Raw genomic sequence first — 20510 nt, forward strand, 5'->3', positions numbered from 1 at the left:
TCTGGAATAAATCAGTTAATCATCAAACATTTTTTATATATTTCTGGATTTCATTTGTTAATATTCTGGTTAAGATCTTCATATCTATATTTATGAGAGAAATTGTCCTGTAGTTTCTTTTACTTCCTGCCCTTGTCTGGTTGTGCTATCAAGATTATATATACTAGCCTTGAGTTTAATATGATTTTCTATTCTCTAATATTTTGTGTAAGAAATACATGCTTGGTGTAATAAAACAAAGTGGACCTCGCATTTCGTGTGATGATTTTAAACTACTAATTTCATTACCTTAATATTTATGGAACCATTCAGGTGTTCTACTTCTTGACTGTTTTGACCATTCACATTCTTCTAGAAAATTATTTCAGATTATTTTCATTTATTGGCAAAAATGTGTTCATGCTATTGTATTATACATTTCTATTGCATCTGCAGTTACATTCACTTTTACTTCCTTAATATTACTTATGTTTGCTTTGCTCAATCTTGCAAAAAGTTTTTGAATGTTATCCTTTTTTTTCAAAGAAGAAACTTTTGTCTTTAATTGATGTTCTCTACTCAACTTAAACTTCTAAAAAATTCCATTCTCATCTTTTAAAATGTATTAGGTTAAACCACAGAAAATTACAAATATTTGACCATATTTAATTAACCTGTAAAATGGCTTTTTCCTGTTCTTCAACCTAATATTTCCTTTTAATTTCTTTGATTTATTTGTATTTTTCTAGTTATTGATTTAAAGCACTTTGTTGATTTTTGATCTATCTTTTACTTTTCTAATATAAATACTCATGACTATACGTTTCAGCTATATCCTATGAGTCGTACAGTATTTTTGTTTTCTGCTGTTAAGTGTTTTAAAAATTCCATTATAATTACTTTCTTAACTCAATTTATTTATGGGTGTGATCATACATTTTTAAAAATAAGGGAGTTTTACCCATTTTAAAATTCATATGGCACCAAAAAAGAGCCCAAATAGCCAAAGCAAACCTAAGCAAAAAGAACAAAGCTGGAGGCATCACACTGCCTGATTTCAAACTATACTACAGGGCTACAGTAACCAAAAGAGCATGGTACTAATACAAGAACGAACACACAGACCAAGTGAACAGAATAAGATGGCACACCTACAACAATTTGAACTCTGACAAACTTGACAAAAACAAGCAATTGGGAAAGGATTCCCTATTCAATAAATGGTTCTAGGGCTAGCCATATGGAGAAGATTGAAAGTGGACCCTTTCCTGACACCACATACAAAAATGAATTCAAGATGAATTAAAGATTTAAATGTAAAACCCAAAACTATAAAAACTCTACAAGTCAACCTAGGCAATACCATTCAGGACACAGGCATGGGCGAAGATTTCATGATGAAGATGCCAAAAGCAATTAAAACAAAAGCAAAAATTAACAAATGGGATGTAATTAAACTAAAGAGCTCCTGCACAGCAAAAGAAACTATCAACAGAGTAAACAGACAACCTACAGAATGGGAGAAAAACTTTGCAAACTATGCATTTGACAAAGGTTGAATATCTAGCATCTATAAGGAACTGCAACAAATGTACAAGAAAAAAACAATCCCATTAAAAAGTGGGCAAAGTGGACATGAACAGACACTTTTCAAAAGAAGACATGCATGAGGCCAACAAGCATATATATATATACATATAAACATCACTGGCCATTAAAGAAAAACACAAATCAAAACCACAATGAGATCTCACATCAGTCAGAATGGCTATTACTAAAAAGTCAAAAAATAACATGCTAGCAAAGCTGTGGAGAGAAAGGAACGCTTTTACACTGTTGGTGGGAGAGTAAATTAGTTCACCCATTGTGAAAGATAGTGTGGCGATTCCTCAAAGACCTACAGACAGAACTGCCATTAGACCCAGCAATCCTGGTACTGGGTATATACCCAAAGGAATATAAGTCATTCTGTTATAAAGACACATGCACATGTATGTTCATTAAAACACCATTCACAATAGCAAAGACATGGAATCAACCTATAGATGCCCGTACATGATAGACTGGATTAAAAAAATGTGGTACATATACACTATGGAATACTATGCAGCCATAAAAGAGAATGAGATCACGTCCTTTGCAGGGACATAGACTGAGCTGGGGGGCCATAATCCTTAGTAAACTAAACAGGAACAGAAAACCACATACTACATTCTTTCACGTATAAGTGGGAGCTAAATGATGAGAACACATGGACACATAGAGGAGAGCAACATACACTAGGGCCTATTAGAAGGTGGAGGGTGGAAGGAGGTCAAGTATCAGGAAAAATAGCCAATGGGTACTAGGCTTAACACTTGGGTGATGAAATAATCTATACAACAGATTCCCACGACACAACTTTACCTATGTAAAAACCTGCACATGTACCCCTGGACTTAAGAGTTTAAAAAATGTAGTTTTCAATGCTGACATGTTAGTTATTTTTATTATTGACACATGATTCCTAACTTAATTTCATTCTGATCAGATGTGGTCTGTATGAAAAATTCCTTGAAATTTTATTGAGATTGGCAGAACTTTCGCTTTTTTTTAGTCTTAATATTGCTTGACTTTTTAAATTCTATGCACACGTTATGTTGATAAAATTTAATCAAGTACTGTATGAAAGTTAATGCAGTCTATTTGTTAATAAAGAAACCAACCTAAAATAACATCATATTTTAAGAGTCTCACCATTACCAAAATCAGTCATTCTATATATGTTTATTTATTTATAGACTATCATGTTCTACAAAGATTTTGAAAGGTGATATTATGTTACCTGCTAATAGCTGGCATTCTTAAAATTGTACCACAAACACAGATTACCATGAAAGCCAAATACAGATAGAGCTAGAAAACGGTGACACATTTTATAAACTTTTTGTTGTATTGGGTGTTTTTTTCTTGGTACACACTGAAGGAATTCATCTCTGAGAATCTGGTTAAAATTCATTCACTTTAACTACATAGCTGTGCCCCTGTGGGACACACACGTACACATACACACACAAATATGCACACACAAATAGGGGAAATGGATTATAACTAGCAGCCCTTGGAGTTCAGGAACCATAAGTGAATGAGAGATGAGGCTTCTGGTTAACATCCAACCTCTTGCTTTCCTTTGGGATGACACTGGAGGATGTTTCATTATTCTTATTCCTACTCCTGATGGTGGCAGTGATGGTGGTGATAGCATGGTGGAAGCACCATTGACGTGCCAAGCCCCAGGCCAAACATTTCACAAAGTGTATTTTAATTTTCACAACCACCTTTGAAGAAGACACTAATGTTATTCTTTCTTTACAGATGAGAGAACTGTACAAAGGGGACTTAGAAAGATGAAGGGACTTGCCCCGTGAATGATGACTCAGCCAGGCCTGTGGGTTTCCAGAAGCCCCTGCTGCCCTACCACACTATCACCTTCCATACCTAGTCTCGTGGTGACTCTCACCACACTGGGCACGCTAGAGAAGGCAGCTGGTCAGACGCGGGAGCTCAGCCCTCTGCTACAGCCTTGTTCTTAGTTTGCTGTTGCTCTGAGGCAAACGCCCAGATCTCAGCTGGATCTTGAATTCGTAAGTATGAACTCTCTGTGCAGGTCTATGAGTTCTACCTCCTTTTCCATGCACTTTGGCCTCAGAGGCTCATCCTTTCCTACAGTGGCAACTGAATGGCTGGATTTTACAGGGCTAAGTTTTTCAGATACCTCCACACCCCAAGATTATATGTATACACAACAAAAAACATCATCACGGCCCAGTCTCTCCAATGTCTTCCTAAAGCATTCTAAACATAGTATGCGTTAGGCATTGTACTGCTACATTCGGAGCCACATGCTTCTCCAGGCAACCATCCCAATGTCTCATCTTTTCCATTAGTAAGATGATTACATACAGAGGGATCTATTTATAATGAGCCCCAGCTCAAGCAGTATAGCTTTCAGTTGGCCTCATTTTATATAAATCTTTCTTTGTTAATTAATGTGTCTTATCCCAGTGTTGCAAGAACATTTATGTTCCTGATTTGGACAGGAAGGAAGCAAACCACACCCAAGGTGAAGGCTCCAAAATCTTTAGTCAGTATGAATGTAATAATCGTTTGAAAACAAAGTTTAAAAGCTGGTTTTTGTGCATATTTTCAACTAAGGAAGTTGTACAAGAGAGTCCACAAGAGAGTAAAAAGTGATGTGATAATTAGGTCATGAATTAACCCCCTGGTCCTTGCAGCTCTGTACTGTTTTTAAAGACCTCCTTCTCACCTCCTAGGATATTTTGAACATGCAAAATGCCTAATGTGACTAATAAGGCACCTAGCATGAAAGTTAATTAATGAAAATGAAAACACTAAAACTCAGGTTATTTAGTAGCAAGGGCCTGGAGCCAGATCCCAATTAAACCACTCTTGTGGTGAAGCCAGGGATCAAAATGCCCAATAGGTTCCATCTGGCTGCTTCTGTGGGTCAATGTAGAGCCTCACGTCCATGTCAAATTAGCTTTTCCACCCTCTTCTTTCCCGTGCAGTGAGGAACTAAAGGCAGTCCTCCCCCACTGTACTGGGGAACTCCCAGGCTCTCCCACTCACATGTAAGGGGCTTGGCAGCTAAGAAATCCAGCTGGAAGCGAGCATGATTTGATTCACCCGCTCCTCACAGTCCAATCCCTTTTGTCATTCACTCCACTGGAGGGGCCCCCTAAACCTCCAATCCCATTTGTACCCCACCTAGGAGATCTGATAATGGTCCTGGCAGAGCTGTGGCTTTTCATAACTTCTGGCAGGGGCCTCGCTGACCCATAACATGACGACACACATGATTTCTTCTCATACTGTCTTTGTAAATTGACCATGGCTAACCTTGCTGCCCTAATCAGATCAATCAGAATAACATTTTCTTAGCTGCTGCACGCTGGAAGCCTCCTGGGCTGAGGGGTAACTCAGAGTCAGGCTGGGATACAGAAGGCAGATTTTTGAATTTCCAATGGTCTCAGGTTTCCTTTGCTTTTATCACAGTTGGTGAGCTTTGTAAGGTCCGTGTTTACAGCCATGCAAATTAGCCTCAGCTGGAGGGAAACCAGGTCAGGTCTAAACGAAATGAAGCTCTGGGTCAAAGGTATTTTATCAAAAATTGGAAGTGTGGCCATAGCGCTGGGGTCAAGCCAGACTATCACAGGAAGTAAGTGGACAGTTTTGTCGGGTGTAACCTGAGCTCCAGGCCTCTGGACTGTGGAAACTCTGCTAGGAGATGGAGGGAAAAATGGTGGAGGGCCACCCCAGCACAGTAGGGGCTGGCCAGTTCCACCACTGTGGCTACTGCCACCAAATGCATTTTTGTTATATAAGGACAACTGCAAAGAGAGAATATTATATACTGGAAGGGTGGAACACTGTGGTTGTGAGTCTGGCTTGCAGTATATCCCATGTCACTCATTGACAAGGCAAAATCTAAATTCACTGTTTCAATCTTATACACACTCAGTTTAAAAACGTATGTGGGAACATATCCACATTCAGTTACGTTCTGAGATCTTGCATCTGGAAAGCATATTTGAAAATTTTCACTCCAGATGCCATGTTAGGTATAGAAGTTAAGGTCAGAGGGGTTACATGAGTGGACATACAACAACTACAACAACTAATAGTTAACTTCAAGATGAGATCTCTGGCTCCTAATTTCGACTACACTTTTCTCTATCATATTTCCAGTACTTCAACACCCCCAGTACATCAAAAAACTTGGTTTGTTTAAAAATAACTCTCCAAGGCCGGGCGCGGTGGCTCACGCCTGTAATCCTAGCACTTTGGGAGGCCGAGGCGGGCGGATCACAAGGTCAGGAGATCGAGACCACAGTGAAACCCCGTCTCTACTAAAAATACAAAAAATTAGCCGGGCGCAGTGGCGGGCGCCTGTAGTCCCAGCTACTCAGGAGGCTGAGGCAGGACAATGGCATGAACTCGGGAGGCGGAGCTTGCAGTGAGCCGAGATCACGCCACTGCACTCCAGCCTGGGCGACAGCGCGAGACTCCGTCTCAAAAAAAAAAAAAAAAAAAAAAAAAAAAGGCTCATAAAAAAAAATAACTCTCCAATATATTTACCTTACATTTGGGGGATTATTAAAATCAGAACAATTATTTCCTGAACCCCCATGTACCTATGACTCATACAATATGCTACTGATAGTTGGAGACAGCTCTATCTATCTGATTAGGCCTGGGTCTGAGTGCTAAGACACTGGTCCATGTGTGATACCCTCATCTATCTGCCTTCTAAAAATCAAATGAAAGTTGGTAGATCTTGAGTGTCTTCATCTGCAAAGTAGAAGTAATGACCAGATCCTTGTAATTCATATAATTAAAATTTATCTTTTGACAGATGAGAAATCTGAGATCGGAGAATTTAAAGGACTTGTTTGGGATTCGATATTTGGTTAGGGTCAGAGTCTGAATTAGAAATTATGTTTACTGACACCAAAGCTGGCACTTTTCTCACTATACAATGACCAAGAAATAAAATTCAGGCTTGGGCAAGTGAATTTAAAGCCAGGACTGGCAGTTAAATGTAGATGAATGACCATTTGTCAAGTAATTAAGAACACAAGGCTGGGCATCGTGGCTCACGCCTGTAATCCCAGCACTTTGGGAGGCTGAGGGGGGTGGATCACCTGAGGTCAGGAGTTGGAGACCAGCCTGGCCAAAACAGTGAAACCCCATCTCTACTAAAAATACAAAAATTAGCCAGGCATGGTAGCGTGTGCCTGTAGTCCCAGCTACTCTGGAGGCTGAGGCATGAGAATTGCTTGATGAACCTGAGAGGTGGAGGTTGCAGTGACTGGGTGACGGAGTGAGATTGTGTCTCAAAACAAAACAAACATGCTCTGGGGTTGTTGCTGGAAACATTCCTTTGCTCTGCAGAACTATGTGGTGTTGGGCAAGTTGCCCAAACCCTCTAAACTCCAGTTTTCTCATGTATAAAATAGCAACAATAATAGGAACCGTCTCACTGGGTTTTCGAAGATCAAATTAGTTAATATATGACAGGCACTTAACCAAAACTCTTCATTTAGCAATGTCACTACTAGCGATATCTTTATTTTTTAATCTCCACTTGAACGGTATCAAATAAATCCAAGGTCACTGAGACTTCTCTCTGTTCACATTAAGCATGTGCCTGTGAGGGCATGTGCACGTGCAGGGGTTGCACGTACATGGGAGATGTGTGTATTTTGCAAAGCACTTACAAGTTCAGCTTCAAAAGCATCCATGTGACCTGGACTTGCAACCTAAGTATAGGTATATGACCTTTCCCTACTCTTGTTACATCTTCACACACTTCTAAGCTTAGAACTGAAGGCCAGAGGACTCACTATCCCATCAAGGTCCCAAGCACAGGCACTCAGCCTCATCCTGTTGTCTACCTCCAACCCCATAACACAATCTCAGAAAACAGCCTGGATTGAGGATAAATGAATGAGATTCAGGAAAATAATAAGCGAGACTTCAAAACTTTCCTCAACAAGGAGAAGATAAATATTTTTTTAAAGCACAAATATTTAGAATGGTTCTTTCATAGCATACCCTGTACTTTTTTGTGTTTTCCAAATACATAACCCCAAATCTACATTCAAACAAATTTTTGCTTTTCACTCTCTTCAGATATGGAAGATTTTAAAGATACATGTGTGTGCACGTGCGCATGTGTCTATGTGTGTGGTGAGAAGGGAATTCCAGAATCAGTCCCAAAGGGGCTAACTCTAATATTTCATATATTTTTATACTGCAATCATTCATTCTAAGCACTGGAACCATGGCTACTAATGATTTTTATTCTACTAATACGTACAAGTCTTTCTCATATGCAATTGGCTCCCAATACTCTGTGTGGGCAATTTGCTGTGAAATTTGGCCTCATGGTCCACAATACAGAGATATAAGAAGCAAAGAGAGAGCTGAGGGGCAGTTGCTGTCTTCCAGGTGCCCGCTGTCGGGGTTCTAGGATCCATGCGACTTTATCTTTGTATCTCAGCATTCTAAGGTGCCCTCTTGTGGTGTGGGGTAGGTAAAGAGCATCCTAAATGCAGCTGGCTGGAGACACAAATCCAGGTTAAGTTACTGTTTAACAGCCAACAAGAGAAACATAGTTGAACTCCAAGAATAATACTCAGATTCAACATTCTGAAAGAATCATTGATATTCATATTTGACAAGTCCTAACCACCCTTTTTTTTTAAAAAAATAAGCAAATAAAATAAATGTACAACTTAACTTTTGGGGCTGTCTCATTTCCAAATAAAATTTACAAGGTGGAATTTTTGTAAACTGGTGCCTGTCATGGAGCTCCTGTTTCCTTTCAGTAAATGTGGCCAGTCAGGAGTCCTTAAAGTGAAGAACAGGAAAGCCCTGATCATTCCAGATATCACTAATTTAGGCCTCCAGGTCATGTATTAGTACAATCAACACATGGGCAAGTTATTTCACTCACTTCTAGAGATGACAATCCCTAACCCCACTGCTCATTTATCAACATGTGAAAAATGTAAAGGGGTAGACCAACTTATTGCCACCCCCTATATAAAAAAATAATGCACACACCTTACACCAAGGGAGCCCAGAGAAATTATCCTTGTACACCAAAGCTGAAATAATATAAACTTGGAAAGCAACAGGTTATGAAAACCCTATAAATTTATGAACAGGCTTCCAAACAATGTTCTTCTTCCACCCTTCTCCCCTCCTCAGTAAACTGAGACACGAAGTCTGGGATTTGAGAATTACAGCTATGATCCTTGCCAAAGTGACCAAATTACAATCAATGCTGAAGGCTTTTGGCACCACAAAGTTTCAACAGACTAGTGTCTCCTGAACCATCACAACCCCCTTCCCCCCAAGTGCTTGGGGAATAGCCATTATCTCATTAATTCTTAAGAAATATCTATTAAAAAGACAGAGAGACAGAGAGGGAGAGGGAGAGAGAGGAATGCTTTTACATATCTTACAGAAGAGGAAACAAACAGAGATGATTTATAATTTAGTCAGATCACGGCATCTCAAAAAAGGAAGAATATTGGCAGGTCATGCTGATTTTCAGAAAGTTGTTGGGCAAGTTTAAAACACAATTGGAAAGTTTATCAGAGCAGCTAGTTTTTTTTGTTTTGTTTTGTTTTTTGTTTTTTTTTTGTTTTTACAGGAACCAGGAGAAAGAACCTCAGACAATGAAGGCAGATGATTTCTGGCTCCTTGACAAGGCGCTGACCTACCTTGCTCAGGAACAAACGTCACTTAGAGACAGTGTAAATATGACATATTGACAGGGGAAACTCTTAATCTTTCAGTGAAAAGAGACCATACAGCCAGGCGCGGTGGCTCAAGCCTGTAATCCCAGCACTTTGGGATGCCGAGACGGGTGGATCACGAGGTCAGGAGATCGAGACCATCCTAGCTAACACGGTGAAACTCCGTCTCTACTAAAAAATACAAAAAACGTGGCGGGCTCCTGTAGTCCCAGCTACTCGGGAGGCTGAGGCAGGAGAATGGCGTGAACCCGGGAGGCGGAGCTTGCAGTGAGCTGAGATCCGGCCACTGCACTCCAGCCTGGGCGACAGAGCAAGACTCCGTCTCAAAAAAAAAAAGAGAGGCTATACAAACATGACATGAGGTACTAGATGTCCGAATGTATCACTAAAGGAAGTTGTGGTATACTTCCATGAATATCGAAAAACAGGAATGACCTAGAGACTCCCATTTGCAAACAGTGTCAGGAATGGACACATTAATGGTTTAAGACCTTAAAAACCTTGGGAATCAAAGATGTTTACGAATTTCTTTCCAAAGCTTTCACATTCATTCATAAACTAAGAGATTAATGTAAAGAATACTTAATGTATGATAATTTCACATTATCCTTGTAATAACCATATTAAGGGGGTGTTATTCCCAATTTTGTAGAGAAGAAATCAGTGTGAGAAGGTTAAAGGACTTCTTCTGAATGTTATGAGAGAAAAAAATAAGAGATAGTAGCCAGTGGTGGTGGTTCCACTGAGAGCTGGTATCTTGAGCTCTGGTTCTCAGTTTGGTTACCGCTATGTTTGTAGTGGCAGAGTGGTCTAGTATCACAAATGAGAATGGCATCTACCTAAATATGCAATACAAATTTGTAATAATTAGTAATAAATTTATTTTATTATAGCTAATATTTTAAATGGAATTGATAAGGTCAAAGAAGAACACCAGCTCCAAATCTATATATGCCTTTTGCTGGAGTTACATAGAAGGCACATCTTTTTACTCAAAGATGTGGCTTCCTATTGGAAGACTCTGAAGAAAACTGTGATTACACAATGTGGGAAATATTTTGGATTTGCAGAAGTGTGGCTATATTTTGTTGATGATTTTAATAATGGCTACTCTCATTCATAAACTTCAAATAAATCACCCCAATAAAAGTTGATACTATCACCAAGGTGGCAAGTTACCATTTAAATAAAGAGGAAATGCAGACACATGCTGATGAACAAGTGTTCGTCATCATCAATGTCTTCCCAGTTAAAAGTGTACAAACCCCTACAAAAGTCACTTTATCTTTCTGGGTCTTAGTTTCTCATGTGCCAAAACCAGAACAAAGTTAGATGATGGGTAAGATTTCTTCTAATTCTTAGACTACATGATATTACAAAACAGACTCCCTGCCTAGTTTGAGATGATACATACATATATATACATACACACACACATACACACATGCTTACTTTAAACAAGTGCCAGTGACATGAAATTTAAATACTATTTTAGTAGTTGAAGCTACAAATTAATATCTGAGTTCCACAGACTCTTGATCATTCTGTCCATTACTTCTGAAACATAAATGTGAAATGTGCTGAGGGATGAAGACCAGCTCCATTTAAGGGATATTCATGGCCGGGTGCGGTGGCTCACGCCTGTAATCCCAACATTTTGGGAGGCTGAGACAGGTGGATCACCTGATGTCAGGAGTTCAAGACTGGCCTGGACAACATGGTGAAACCCTGTCTCTACTAAAAATACGAATATTAGCTGGGCTTGGTTGTGGGTGCCTGTAATTCCAGCTACTTGGGAGGCTGAGGCAGAAGAATCGCTCGAACCCTGGTGGCGCGGGTTGCAGTGAGCTGAGATCACACCATTGCACTCCAACCTGGGCGAAAGGAATGAAACTCTGTCTCCAAAAAAAAAAAAAAAAAAGAGATTCCTATTCACGTTTCAATGCTGGCTGAGGCCCTATAGCTAAGACTCAGAATCCTGGATTTTGAAATCCAGTAATGTACCCAGCACTTCCTCTTGTTCAGCCATTATAAAAAGACCTATTTGGCAAGTATCCTCCTGGTCTTCTCATATGGGACCATTCCATGATCCAGCTGAAGGAGGTGGCCTTCAATGCTGAAACTCCTCAGCTGCTTACCACCTCGAAAACCACTTTCATTTTCAAGAGGAAAGAAAACAAACCTCTGACTCTCAAAAGAGACCAAGGGATCCATCTCGATGCTGGAAATCTGGCCACAGGCATGGAGGAAAGATCATAGGAGGCAGGTTTGGAGTTTTCTGGCATCAATCCAGCTTGCTATTTAAAACTTAAAACCTCAGCTCTAAGGTAGGACACAAAGCTATTGAAAACTCTAAGCTGCATATTACCACAAAGCCCAGTAGACCCAATTTTTTGCCTCCACTTACAGAGAAAAGCAAGCACCACACAAGTGTATGGATTCCATGGGGCAATGGCAACCACCCTGTTCAGAAAATTTAAAGAGTTTAAATGAAGTGTTATTTTCCCCCTCAGACAGAGAAACAAAATATACGTATCAAGTACTAATTACTAACTGCCTTAGTTAAAATCTTTTGTTGAACAGGCAAACTATTACAAGAAATAAGAATAAATGACCAAATGCTTTCATGTTTTAAAAACAAATATTCATTCACCAAAACAGAAGTGAATAGTTCTATGAGAAAACATGTTTTCAAGCATCTGGAGAGAAATAAAAAGAGTAATAGCCATCTAAGAAGCAATAAAGAACAAAAGTAAGTTTAATACGATCCTGCATAAGAAAGCATTCAGTGGAGTTTCTGGTTAGTCGGGGAAGCCTTCTTGAAAGAGGCAAACTGAAGTTGGCTTTGGAATACAGAGATTTTCCTTTTGCCATTCAGGTGGAAACAAGTCTTCCGTTTCTATAGATGGCACTGAAAAAGCCAGCCTGGCTACAAGGCAGGCTCACCTCCATCTCTTGTGAATCTAACTGCATGGGAATACATTCTACGTAAATCAGCTGACTTTTTTTTGCCCGGACTGGTCTGGAACTTACTATTTGTATTAATCCATTCTCACACTGCTATAAAGATACTACCGACATGGCAGCAGGAGACAGAGGGTGGGGCGGGAGCGGCACCAGACACTTATGGAACAACCAAACCTCGTGAGAACTCATTCACTATCAGGAGAACAGAAAGGGAAATCCACCCCCACGATTTAATCACCTCCCACCAGGTCCCCCCTGGACATGTAGGTACAATTTGACATGAGATTTGGGTGGGGTCACGGAGCCAATTTATTAGAAAAATTCAAATTGTTCCCATGCAATATAGCCTCTTAAAATTTTCCTTTAATACTTCTTTGGATATTTTTATCAAGACAACATAATTACAGTGACCTTGAGAGATGAAACATTTTGATCATGATTTTTATCCATAATTGAAGTCAGTGGGAAAATCTGATTTGATTAACAGAAAGCTGAATTCAGACATTTTCCATTTTTCCCCTGTAATTTGCAGCTAATTTCATAATCATTACATTACTTGCGAAATGAACTGATGATGAACCCCGCGATGTAATTTAACAAGGAAAGGTAGCCGGGCGCGGTGGCTCATGCCTGTAATCCCAGCACTCTGGGAGGCTGAGGTGGGCGGATCACCTGATGTCAGGAGTTCAAGACCAACCTGGCCAACTTGGTGAAACCCCATCTCTACTGAAAATACAAAATTAGCCGGGCATGGTGGTGTATGCCTATAATCCTAGCTACTTGGGAGACTGAAGCAGGAGAACTGCTTGAAGCCCAGAGGCAGAGGTTGCAGCGAGCTGAGATCACACCATTGCACTCCTGCCTAGGTGACAAGAGTAAGGCTCCATCTCAAAAAAAAAAAAAAAAAAAGAAAAAGAAAAAGAAAAAAGGCAGGGTTGATGGTATCATTCAACATTACACACTTTTCAAAACACTGCCTCAAACCTGCTTAGGTGTGAATTTCACAGCATCCTGGTGGGTCAGAGAGATTCAGATATTGTTAATCCTTTTTTCTTCGAGACGGAGTTTTGCTCTTGTTGCCCAGGCTGGGGTACAATGCCACGATCTCAGCTCACTGCAACCTCCGCCTCCCAGGTTGAAGCGATTCTCCTGCCTCAGCCTCCTGAGTAGCTGGGATTACAGGCACCCACCACCGCACCCGGCTAATATTTGTGTTTTTAGTAGACACGGGGTTTCCCCAAGTTGGCTAGGCTGGTGTCGAACTCCTGACCTCAGCTGATCCACCCACCTCAGCCTCCCAAAGTGCTAGGATTACAGGCATGAGCCACCATACCTGGCCTGTTAATCCTTTTTTATAGAGAAGAGAAAATACGACAAGGAAGACAACCAGCCCAAGCTCACATAGCAAGTCAATAGCAGAACTTTTTCCTCGACACTATTTCTGCTACTATTAAAAATAAGAAAAACTAACCAACCAAACAAAAACCCACTGAAACAGGGAAATGGTAGCCGTGGTAGTAACAGTAGCAAAACCAAGAGCAGTTATCCTATGTTGAGCACTGACAGTGAGCCAGGCACTATGCTGAGCCTCATACGTGGATTACCTCATTGAATAATTACTTAGAGGAACATTATGAGCAGACATCATCTCATGCTATGGTGCAGGGATCCAGACACAGAGAGTGAAAGGACCTAGTACCGTTGCCTCAGATCTCACAGTCAGTGTGTGGCAGAGGTGTGATTCATCCTCATGGTTGTCTCTGACTGCTTGACAGTCTTGAACTCATTCTCTTACAGAAGGCTGGTGCCTCTCAGTTTCCAAGTCCTTGAGTCACTACTCAGAAGTCACCATCACAATGAGGCCTACCCTGAACACCCCATTTAAAATTGCAGACTCCACCCCCACCCTACTGAAATCGATTCTCCTTCCCCTGCACAACTATGGGATTGACAGGGTTTGTGTTTAGTGTTTGTTAATATAAGCTCCACAGGGCAAGGATTTATTATTATTATTATTATTATTATTTTTGCCCTCAACACATCCCAATGCTTAAGACACTGCTGTCCAACAGAGCTTTTTATACAATGGAAATGTTTTACATCTGTGCTATCCAATACAGCAGCCACTAGGCATAAGAACAAAATTGGAAAGTGGCTAGTGCAATTAAAGAACTAAATTATTTTATTTACTTTCATTATTTAATAGCCACATGTTACCATAGTGGACAGTGCAGGCCTAGAACAAATGCCTAGCACAGTAAACCCCTAGGAAACATTTGCTAAATGAATGAAATTATAAATAAAACCTATTTTCCATACAACCTGTAGACTACTTTCACTAACTACAAAGTAAATTTTATTTTTATTTCATAATAAAAATTATGGCTTTTTATTATGGCTGAAATGTCCATAATGGCTGAAAAAGTCCAGATTAAAGTTTGAAAATTCGGAAGATATGGCCAAAATAGCAAGCACCGATTTCATGAACTATTGGCTCCCTTTGCCATCTGCCACGCAAAACCTTCTGAAACATTTCCTGAAAACAGGGAAAGCACCAACAGCATGTAATGAACTCCCATGAATCTCACACACACACACATATACAGAAAATATATACTAAATTCCCATGATACACACACACACGTACAGGTATGTGTGTGTATATATGATATATATATATACCATTTCCCTATATAATTACAGCTTTGGCATAATCACTCAGTACCTTTTTGACCTTGCTTTTTTTCTCAAAAGTCTCTGACAGAGGTTTTTTCTTTTGTTGAGTTGTATCTTTGGAGAATAAATACTCAAATTCACCAGGGTCCCGAATGTCAGGTTCTTCTAAGGAGTCCCATAAGGTTGGTGTAGCATTTTGGCTTAAAAGAGAAAATGACAAGTTAACCATAAGAACCAAAACAGGAGAGAATATAATACAATGAAATCTTTCTCAAATCCATTTTTAAATTTCATTTTTCTAAAAAAACACATAAAAAACTCTAAAATAATGCTTGGAGAAAAGCTTTTTATGTTATGCATTTGTTAAAGTCAAAATATACTATAGACCATTAAAACACACACAGACATATTTCCAAAAAAATAATTGTCATTAGGTACAATCAAAGATAGAGCTCCAGAGAAACTTCTGAGGACTAGAAATCCTGGGATTCGGATTCCTGGGGGCACCCAAGCTGCTCTTCCTTCAGTCTGTGGCATTTCCATGATGTGTAAAAATGGCATCGTATAAAGGCTGAAAAGATAACCAATTTGAGACTTTGACAGGCTAACTCTGAAGTAGACTGAAAATGGAGTACCAAAGTAAAGATCTGCCTCCTCTTTGGACTTTTTCAACTACTTTTAAATATAGTTTTTAGGATTCATGCAGGTAAACTCTGCAGGGTCCTTAATACATAAACAGGCTGTGCCTATTTTAAAATACATGATTCCCAGTATCTCAGTTCCCTATACAATACTAACAACAAAAACCAACCAAAAACCTCCTCCATTGCACCTCATGGGATTTCAACTAAAGCAGCCATTGGGAAACTGTGCTGTTTCGTCTTCCAGAAACAGGGGCACCCTAGTTTTGAAGGGAAGAAAGAACAGCTGTTGAGAATCAGGTGTAACAGAACAGTGTCTATGAGCTGACTGCAGTGGTCACTCCTCAGGGCCCCTCAGTCAGAACACATCTCCCAAGTGTTTACTTTCTTATCTGAATTTCAAACACTATTAATGCCCACTGGTCAGGCGTGGTAGCTCACACGTGTAATCCAAGCACTTTGGAAGGCTGAGGTGGGCAGATCACTTGGGGTCAGGAGTTCACGACCAGCCTGGTCAACATGGTGAAACTCCATCTCTATTAAAAATACAAAAAATTAGCTGGGCGTGGTGGTGGGTGCCTGTAATCCCAGCTACTTGGAAGGCTGAGGCAGAAGAATTGCTTGAACCCAGGAGATGGAGGTTGCGATGACCTGAGATTGTGCCACTGCACTCCAGCCTGGGTAACAGAACGAGAGTCCATGTCAAAATAATAATAATAATAATAAAAAACACTCTCAATGCCCACAAACAAATTTCATCTATATACTTATTGTTTATCAAACAAATGTACATGTTACAATCCATAACATCTAAAAGCTTTGTTTCCGTACATATTTTCTCAATGAAAACTAAAAAGATAACTAATATGGAATGGGCCACAGAATGTTTTGATACTACAGGTGATTTGATATTTAAAACAGTTGGCAGCCCTGGCACCTCAGGTCTGCGTGTTCACATTTTGCAATAGATCTGCCTTTCCCATGATATATGATATTTTGGTGTTGGCCACATTCACCTCTTCTCTCCTCTACTTTTTATTTTTCAAATCATGATTTTGCCAATAGTTGAACCATGTAATAGTACGACATATGGAAGTTATAAAGTAGAACAATAGAATGAACACCTGGGAAACCATTACCCAACCCAAGGGCTAGAACATTTCCAGTGAAGCACATCAACGTATATGTTCCTCCCTCAGCCATACCCCTCTGCTACTCACTTAACTTCAACCTGAAACATAAGCACCATTAATGTTAAGTGCTTATCTCTGTGGTGCTGGGGGAGAGGTGGGGAGAAGTGGGATCTTGATTAAGGAAGTCAGTCGGGAATTCTGGAGTGAGCATGTGGCATGTTAAGGGCCACTGGTCTGGGCCTCAGGAAGGTTCTGGGCAGCTAAGGGGTGATGCCTAGAGTGAGGTGATGCAGTGTGTCAGGCCAACTGCTCAGCCCCATCCCCACTTCCTGCACCTGCTTGGCTCTAGCTCCACGGACTCTGAGGTCAGGCCAGTGTAACGAGTAATATAATTCACTTACATTGTGGAGTACATTGGCTTTGGGAGTCAATGGTGATCAGTTTAAGCACCTGATCACCATTTACAACACTATTTCTATGGGAAAGGCATTTCCATTTCCAATACTGAATGAAAGAATTTTGGAACACTGCCTCTCAGTGATGTGGGGACAGCCAGCATTTGGCAGGGCAATAATAAGGACCTGCTTCACAACGAATGACCTGCCATGGTGGTCAGCTGACCCCTGAACATACCATTCTAGCTCAAAAGGCAGGCAGGGAGAGAGAGAGAGAAAGAAAGAAAGACAAGGAGACAAATGAGAAACTTACTAAGAAGATGAAAAGGTAGTTAGATGAGGATTTATTTTGCTTTAAGTGTCTCTTGCTTAGTCTAGAAATCACAAAACAGACACCCAAGAAGGCAAAACGTCAAAAGAAAAAAAAATCAGTTCATACCAGGAGTCAAAAGCAATTTAGGTAGATGAGAAGCAGTGTATACATAATGCTGAAAATTCACATTTTGTTTCTGGCTTCCCAGAAGAGCAAGACCAACATTTATGATGCAATCATTATATAAACTACTTACTCCTCTAGTTGCACAAAATATTAAAATATGATTTTGCCTCCTTTATGAGAAGGTATCCCAAATAATTGCACTCTTGCTCCTAAGCAAATACTCCACAGGCTCTTTGAATCATTTTCACTTAGAAGTAGCAGTGCTAATAGGTACAGAAAGTTGGAGAGACCCATAATAAAAGAACTTGAATATGTGGTACCACCAGGAAGTGCCCATGTTGCAGTCTTAACACATCAGAGAGGGGCAGCCCCCATTTCAGGTTCAAATGCGCACCAAGCAGGGCTCTCTTGATGTCCTATTCATCTACTTTTCATTTTGCTCAAAAGTAAAGCCCTAGATATATGATGAAACCAATGAGACCTTCAGTATTCAATTGTTTTTCTTCTCAAAATGGCCAACTACATAAGCAGGAAACAACGTAGACAATGATGATCTCCAGCTTTCCCTTGGTCGTGTGCGAAGGGCCCATATCTCCCAGTGGGACTCTTTGGTGGCTGCTGTGGTCTACAGTTATCTGTTGCTCATGAAGTCTCTCGGGGAAGGAAGTGAAGGCAGGCTAGTGGGACACAGGTGTGGAACAGCTCCCCGTGCTGTCAGACACACTCGTTCAGGGCTTACAGGTGGGAGGCATCGCCCTGGAATGGCTGTGCACTAATTTGAGAACACTAATAAGGAAACATGACTCAAAATAAATATTCTGGGAAATGATTTTTAGGAAATGTCTGAGTCTTTATCGGGAAGAAGGGAATACTAGTACTTTAGCTAATGGCAGAAGCTATTACAGGATCATCTCACTTTTTTATGAACCATTCATTTGGGAAATTACAAAGTATAATTGAATTTTGAAAAAAAGAAGTATCAGGATGTTCCAAAAACAAACTCTTGGCCCTTATTTTTTGAGAGGAAAGGGGAAAATATGAAGCACATATGCTCAGTTTTAGGGTATTCCTCACTCCTCCACAGGGATTTCTAGTTGTTTTATCATTGTGAGTTGTGTGTTATTTTGTTTCATATCCTGCCTTCCCTAAGCAAAATGTTATATACATTGAAGAATGCACTACCACATCATGACTTGGGAAAAGTTGTGAAATGTGTCCTATATCTGCCGTCCTTTACAAACAAACTTTAAAGGAGAAAGTGGTCAAGAGACAACTTAAGATCTCTTTCACTGTCCTCCTTCCAGGCTCAGAAATAAGGCAGAACAAATCACGCTCAAATCTGCTTGAATGGATGTTTCCAAGCAACTATACCTTGCTGCTTTACAAACCCTGCTTAACAATCGATACAAATGGAAAATGCTTTCAGCTATCCACATACTGACACCTTCTCTGAAGGGCATCAAGGTATAAAGGAAGATGGGAGAGTATTTAGCAGTTAGAAGAAATAGAGTTCAAGCAGAGAGAGTTTATATTTTAAGACTCTCCTCTGATCTAAAGAACTAATAACTTAGCCATGTCTCACTCTTTTAATAAAAATGGAAAAACACCCATTTCTGTTCAATGTCTATATTACAGGGTTAATTATAGCATTTAAAAACAAGACAGTAAAAAGAATTCTAAAAATCCTCATGAGCCTTCAGTATGCAGTCAGGTTCAATTCTTTATGATTACTCATCAATTGTAGCGATGTTGGGGAAAGCCCTGGCTTAGACCTGGACTCTTCTCTAGTCTATAAAATGGACCATGTGCCTTGGAGAAAAACCTAACACTGAAACACACTGTTTCTCTCAGCATCTTCAGAGAATACACAGAGGCCCCGCTGGAGACAGACGTTCTCCCCAAACATCCCAACCTTGTTTATCCAAGCATTCACGCTATCACACTTGATAATGGGTGCTACACTATGGAGACATTGACCTGGTAAGAATAAAATATCACTTGGGCCAAACCCTAGGAATTCACATGTTGAGAATGGGATAGGAGAGAACTTACCTCTTATCACTTATTTGTATCCTAGTCCAGTATAAAGGTTTCATGGGACAACTGGGTTCAATGGCTGGTTTTCGAGGACATTGACTGGAAGAAGAGCCAAGTCCAAAGAAGAGTCCAGGGGGAGGTGGGGGTGCAAGTCCTGGGGGTGGTGGAGCAGGAGGAGGCCCTCCAGGGTTGGGTGGGGCAGGGGAGTTAGGAAGTGGGGGTGGGGGTGGCGGTGGGGGTGGGGGTGGTGGAGGTCCAGCACTTGAAGATAGAGGTAGAGGTGGCGGTGGAGGAGGCGGAGGAGGTGGTGGCGGTGGCCCAGCACTCACAGGTGGCACTGGAGGTGCTGGAGACAAAGAGTCAAGTCCCAGGGGGAGGGGTGGAGGGGGAGGGATGGGTGCTGGCAAGGGCGGTGCGGTAGGCAGAGGCAATGCCTTCTGCTGATTTGATGCCGTGCCTTCCATTGGCTGGAGTGCTGCATGGATGTCTTTGTGGTCATTTGGCGGGGAGAGCTGGCTTAAAGAGGAGATATTCAGCTTTTTGGGTACTAATTGATTACTTCTGGTTGTCTTGCTTTCGCCTTCGCAGGGCTTGAGGAAGGTCTGTCTGTCTGTCTGGATGCACACATTTCTGAAGGTCTTTGGAGGGCAGTCATCATTGGTGGAAATGCACACATCTCTCCTCTCTTCACAACCCCCTCGCCATCTGTGTTCTAGCTCGTGTTTCAGATTTTCTATGGTTTCTTCTAGTCTCGCTGTTACCACTGCATGCTCACCCCGGATATGAAATGCCCGAAGTTCAAACTGGGCCTGTAGGAAAATTCAGTGGGAAAGAAAGTAATGAGTTTATTAAGAACAAATATGAGAATTTAGAAACTCAATAATACCATCACGGTGCCACTGTAGCATGAC

General features: G+C 40.6%; 1 protein-coding gene across 20 annotated transcripts in view; it reads right to left on the reverse strand.

Annotated features, from left to right (window-relative positions):
• The window catches only part of FMN1 (formin 1), a 419977-nt gene that overhangs the window by 181986 nt on the left and 217481 nt on the right, over positions 1-20510 (reverse strand). For 19 of the 20 annotated variants that reach the window (XM_073995420.1, XM_073995415.1, XM_073995421.1 and 16 more), the window contains 2 exons: positions 19615-20408; positions 15004-15154 (listed from right to left, as the gene is read on the reverse strand). In XM_073995420.1, the coding sequence (XP_073851521.1) occupies positions 15004-15154; positions 19615-20408 (945 nt within the window). Of the gene's footprint in view, positions 1-15003; positions 15155-15765; positions 15856-19614; positions 20409-20510 lie in introns of those variants that run through there. The other variant, XM_073995422.1, reaches the window with a different exon arrangement.

Source organism: Macaca fascicularis, chromosome 7, assembly GCF_037993035.2.
Source record: "Macaca fascicularis isolate 582-1 chromosome 7, T2T-MFA8v1.1".
In the NCBI taxonomy this organism is placed as follows: Eukaryota; Metazoa; Chordata; class Mammalia; order Primates; family Cercopithecidae; genus Macaca; species Macaca fascicularis.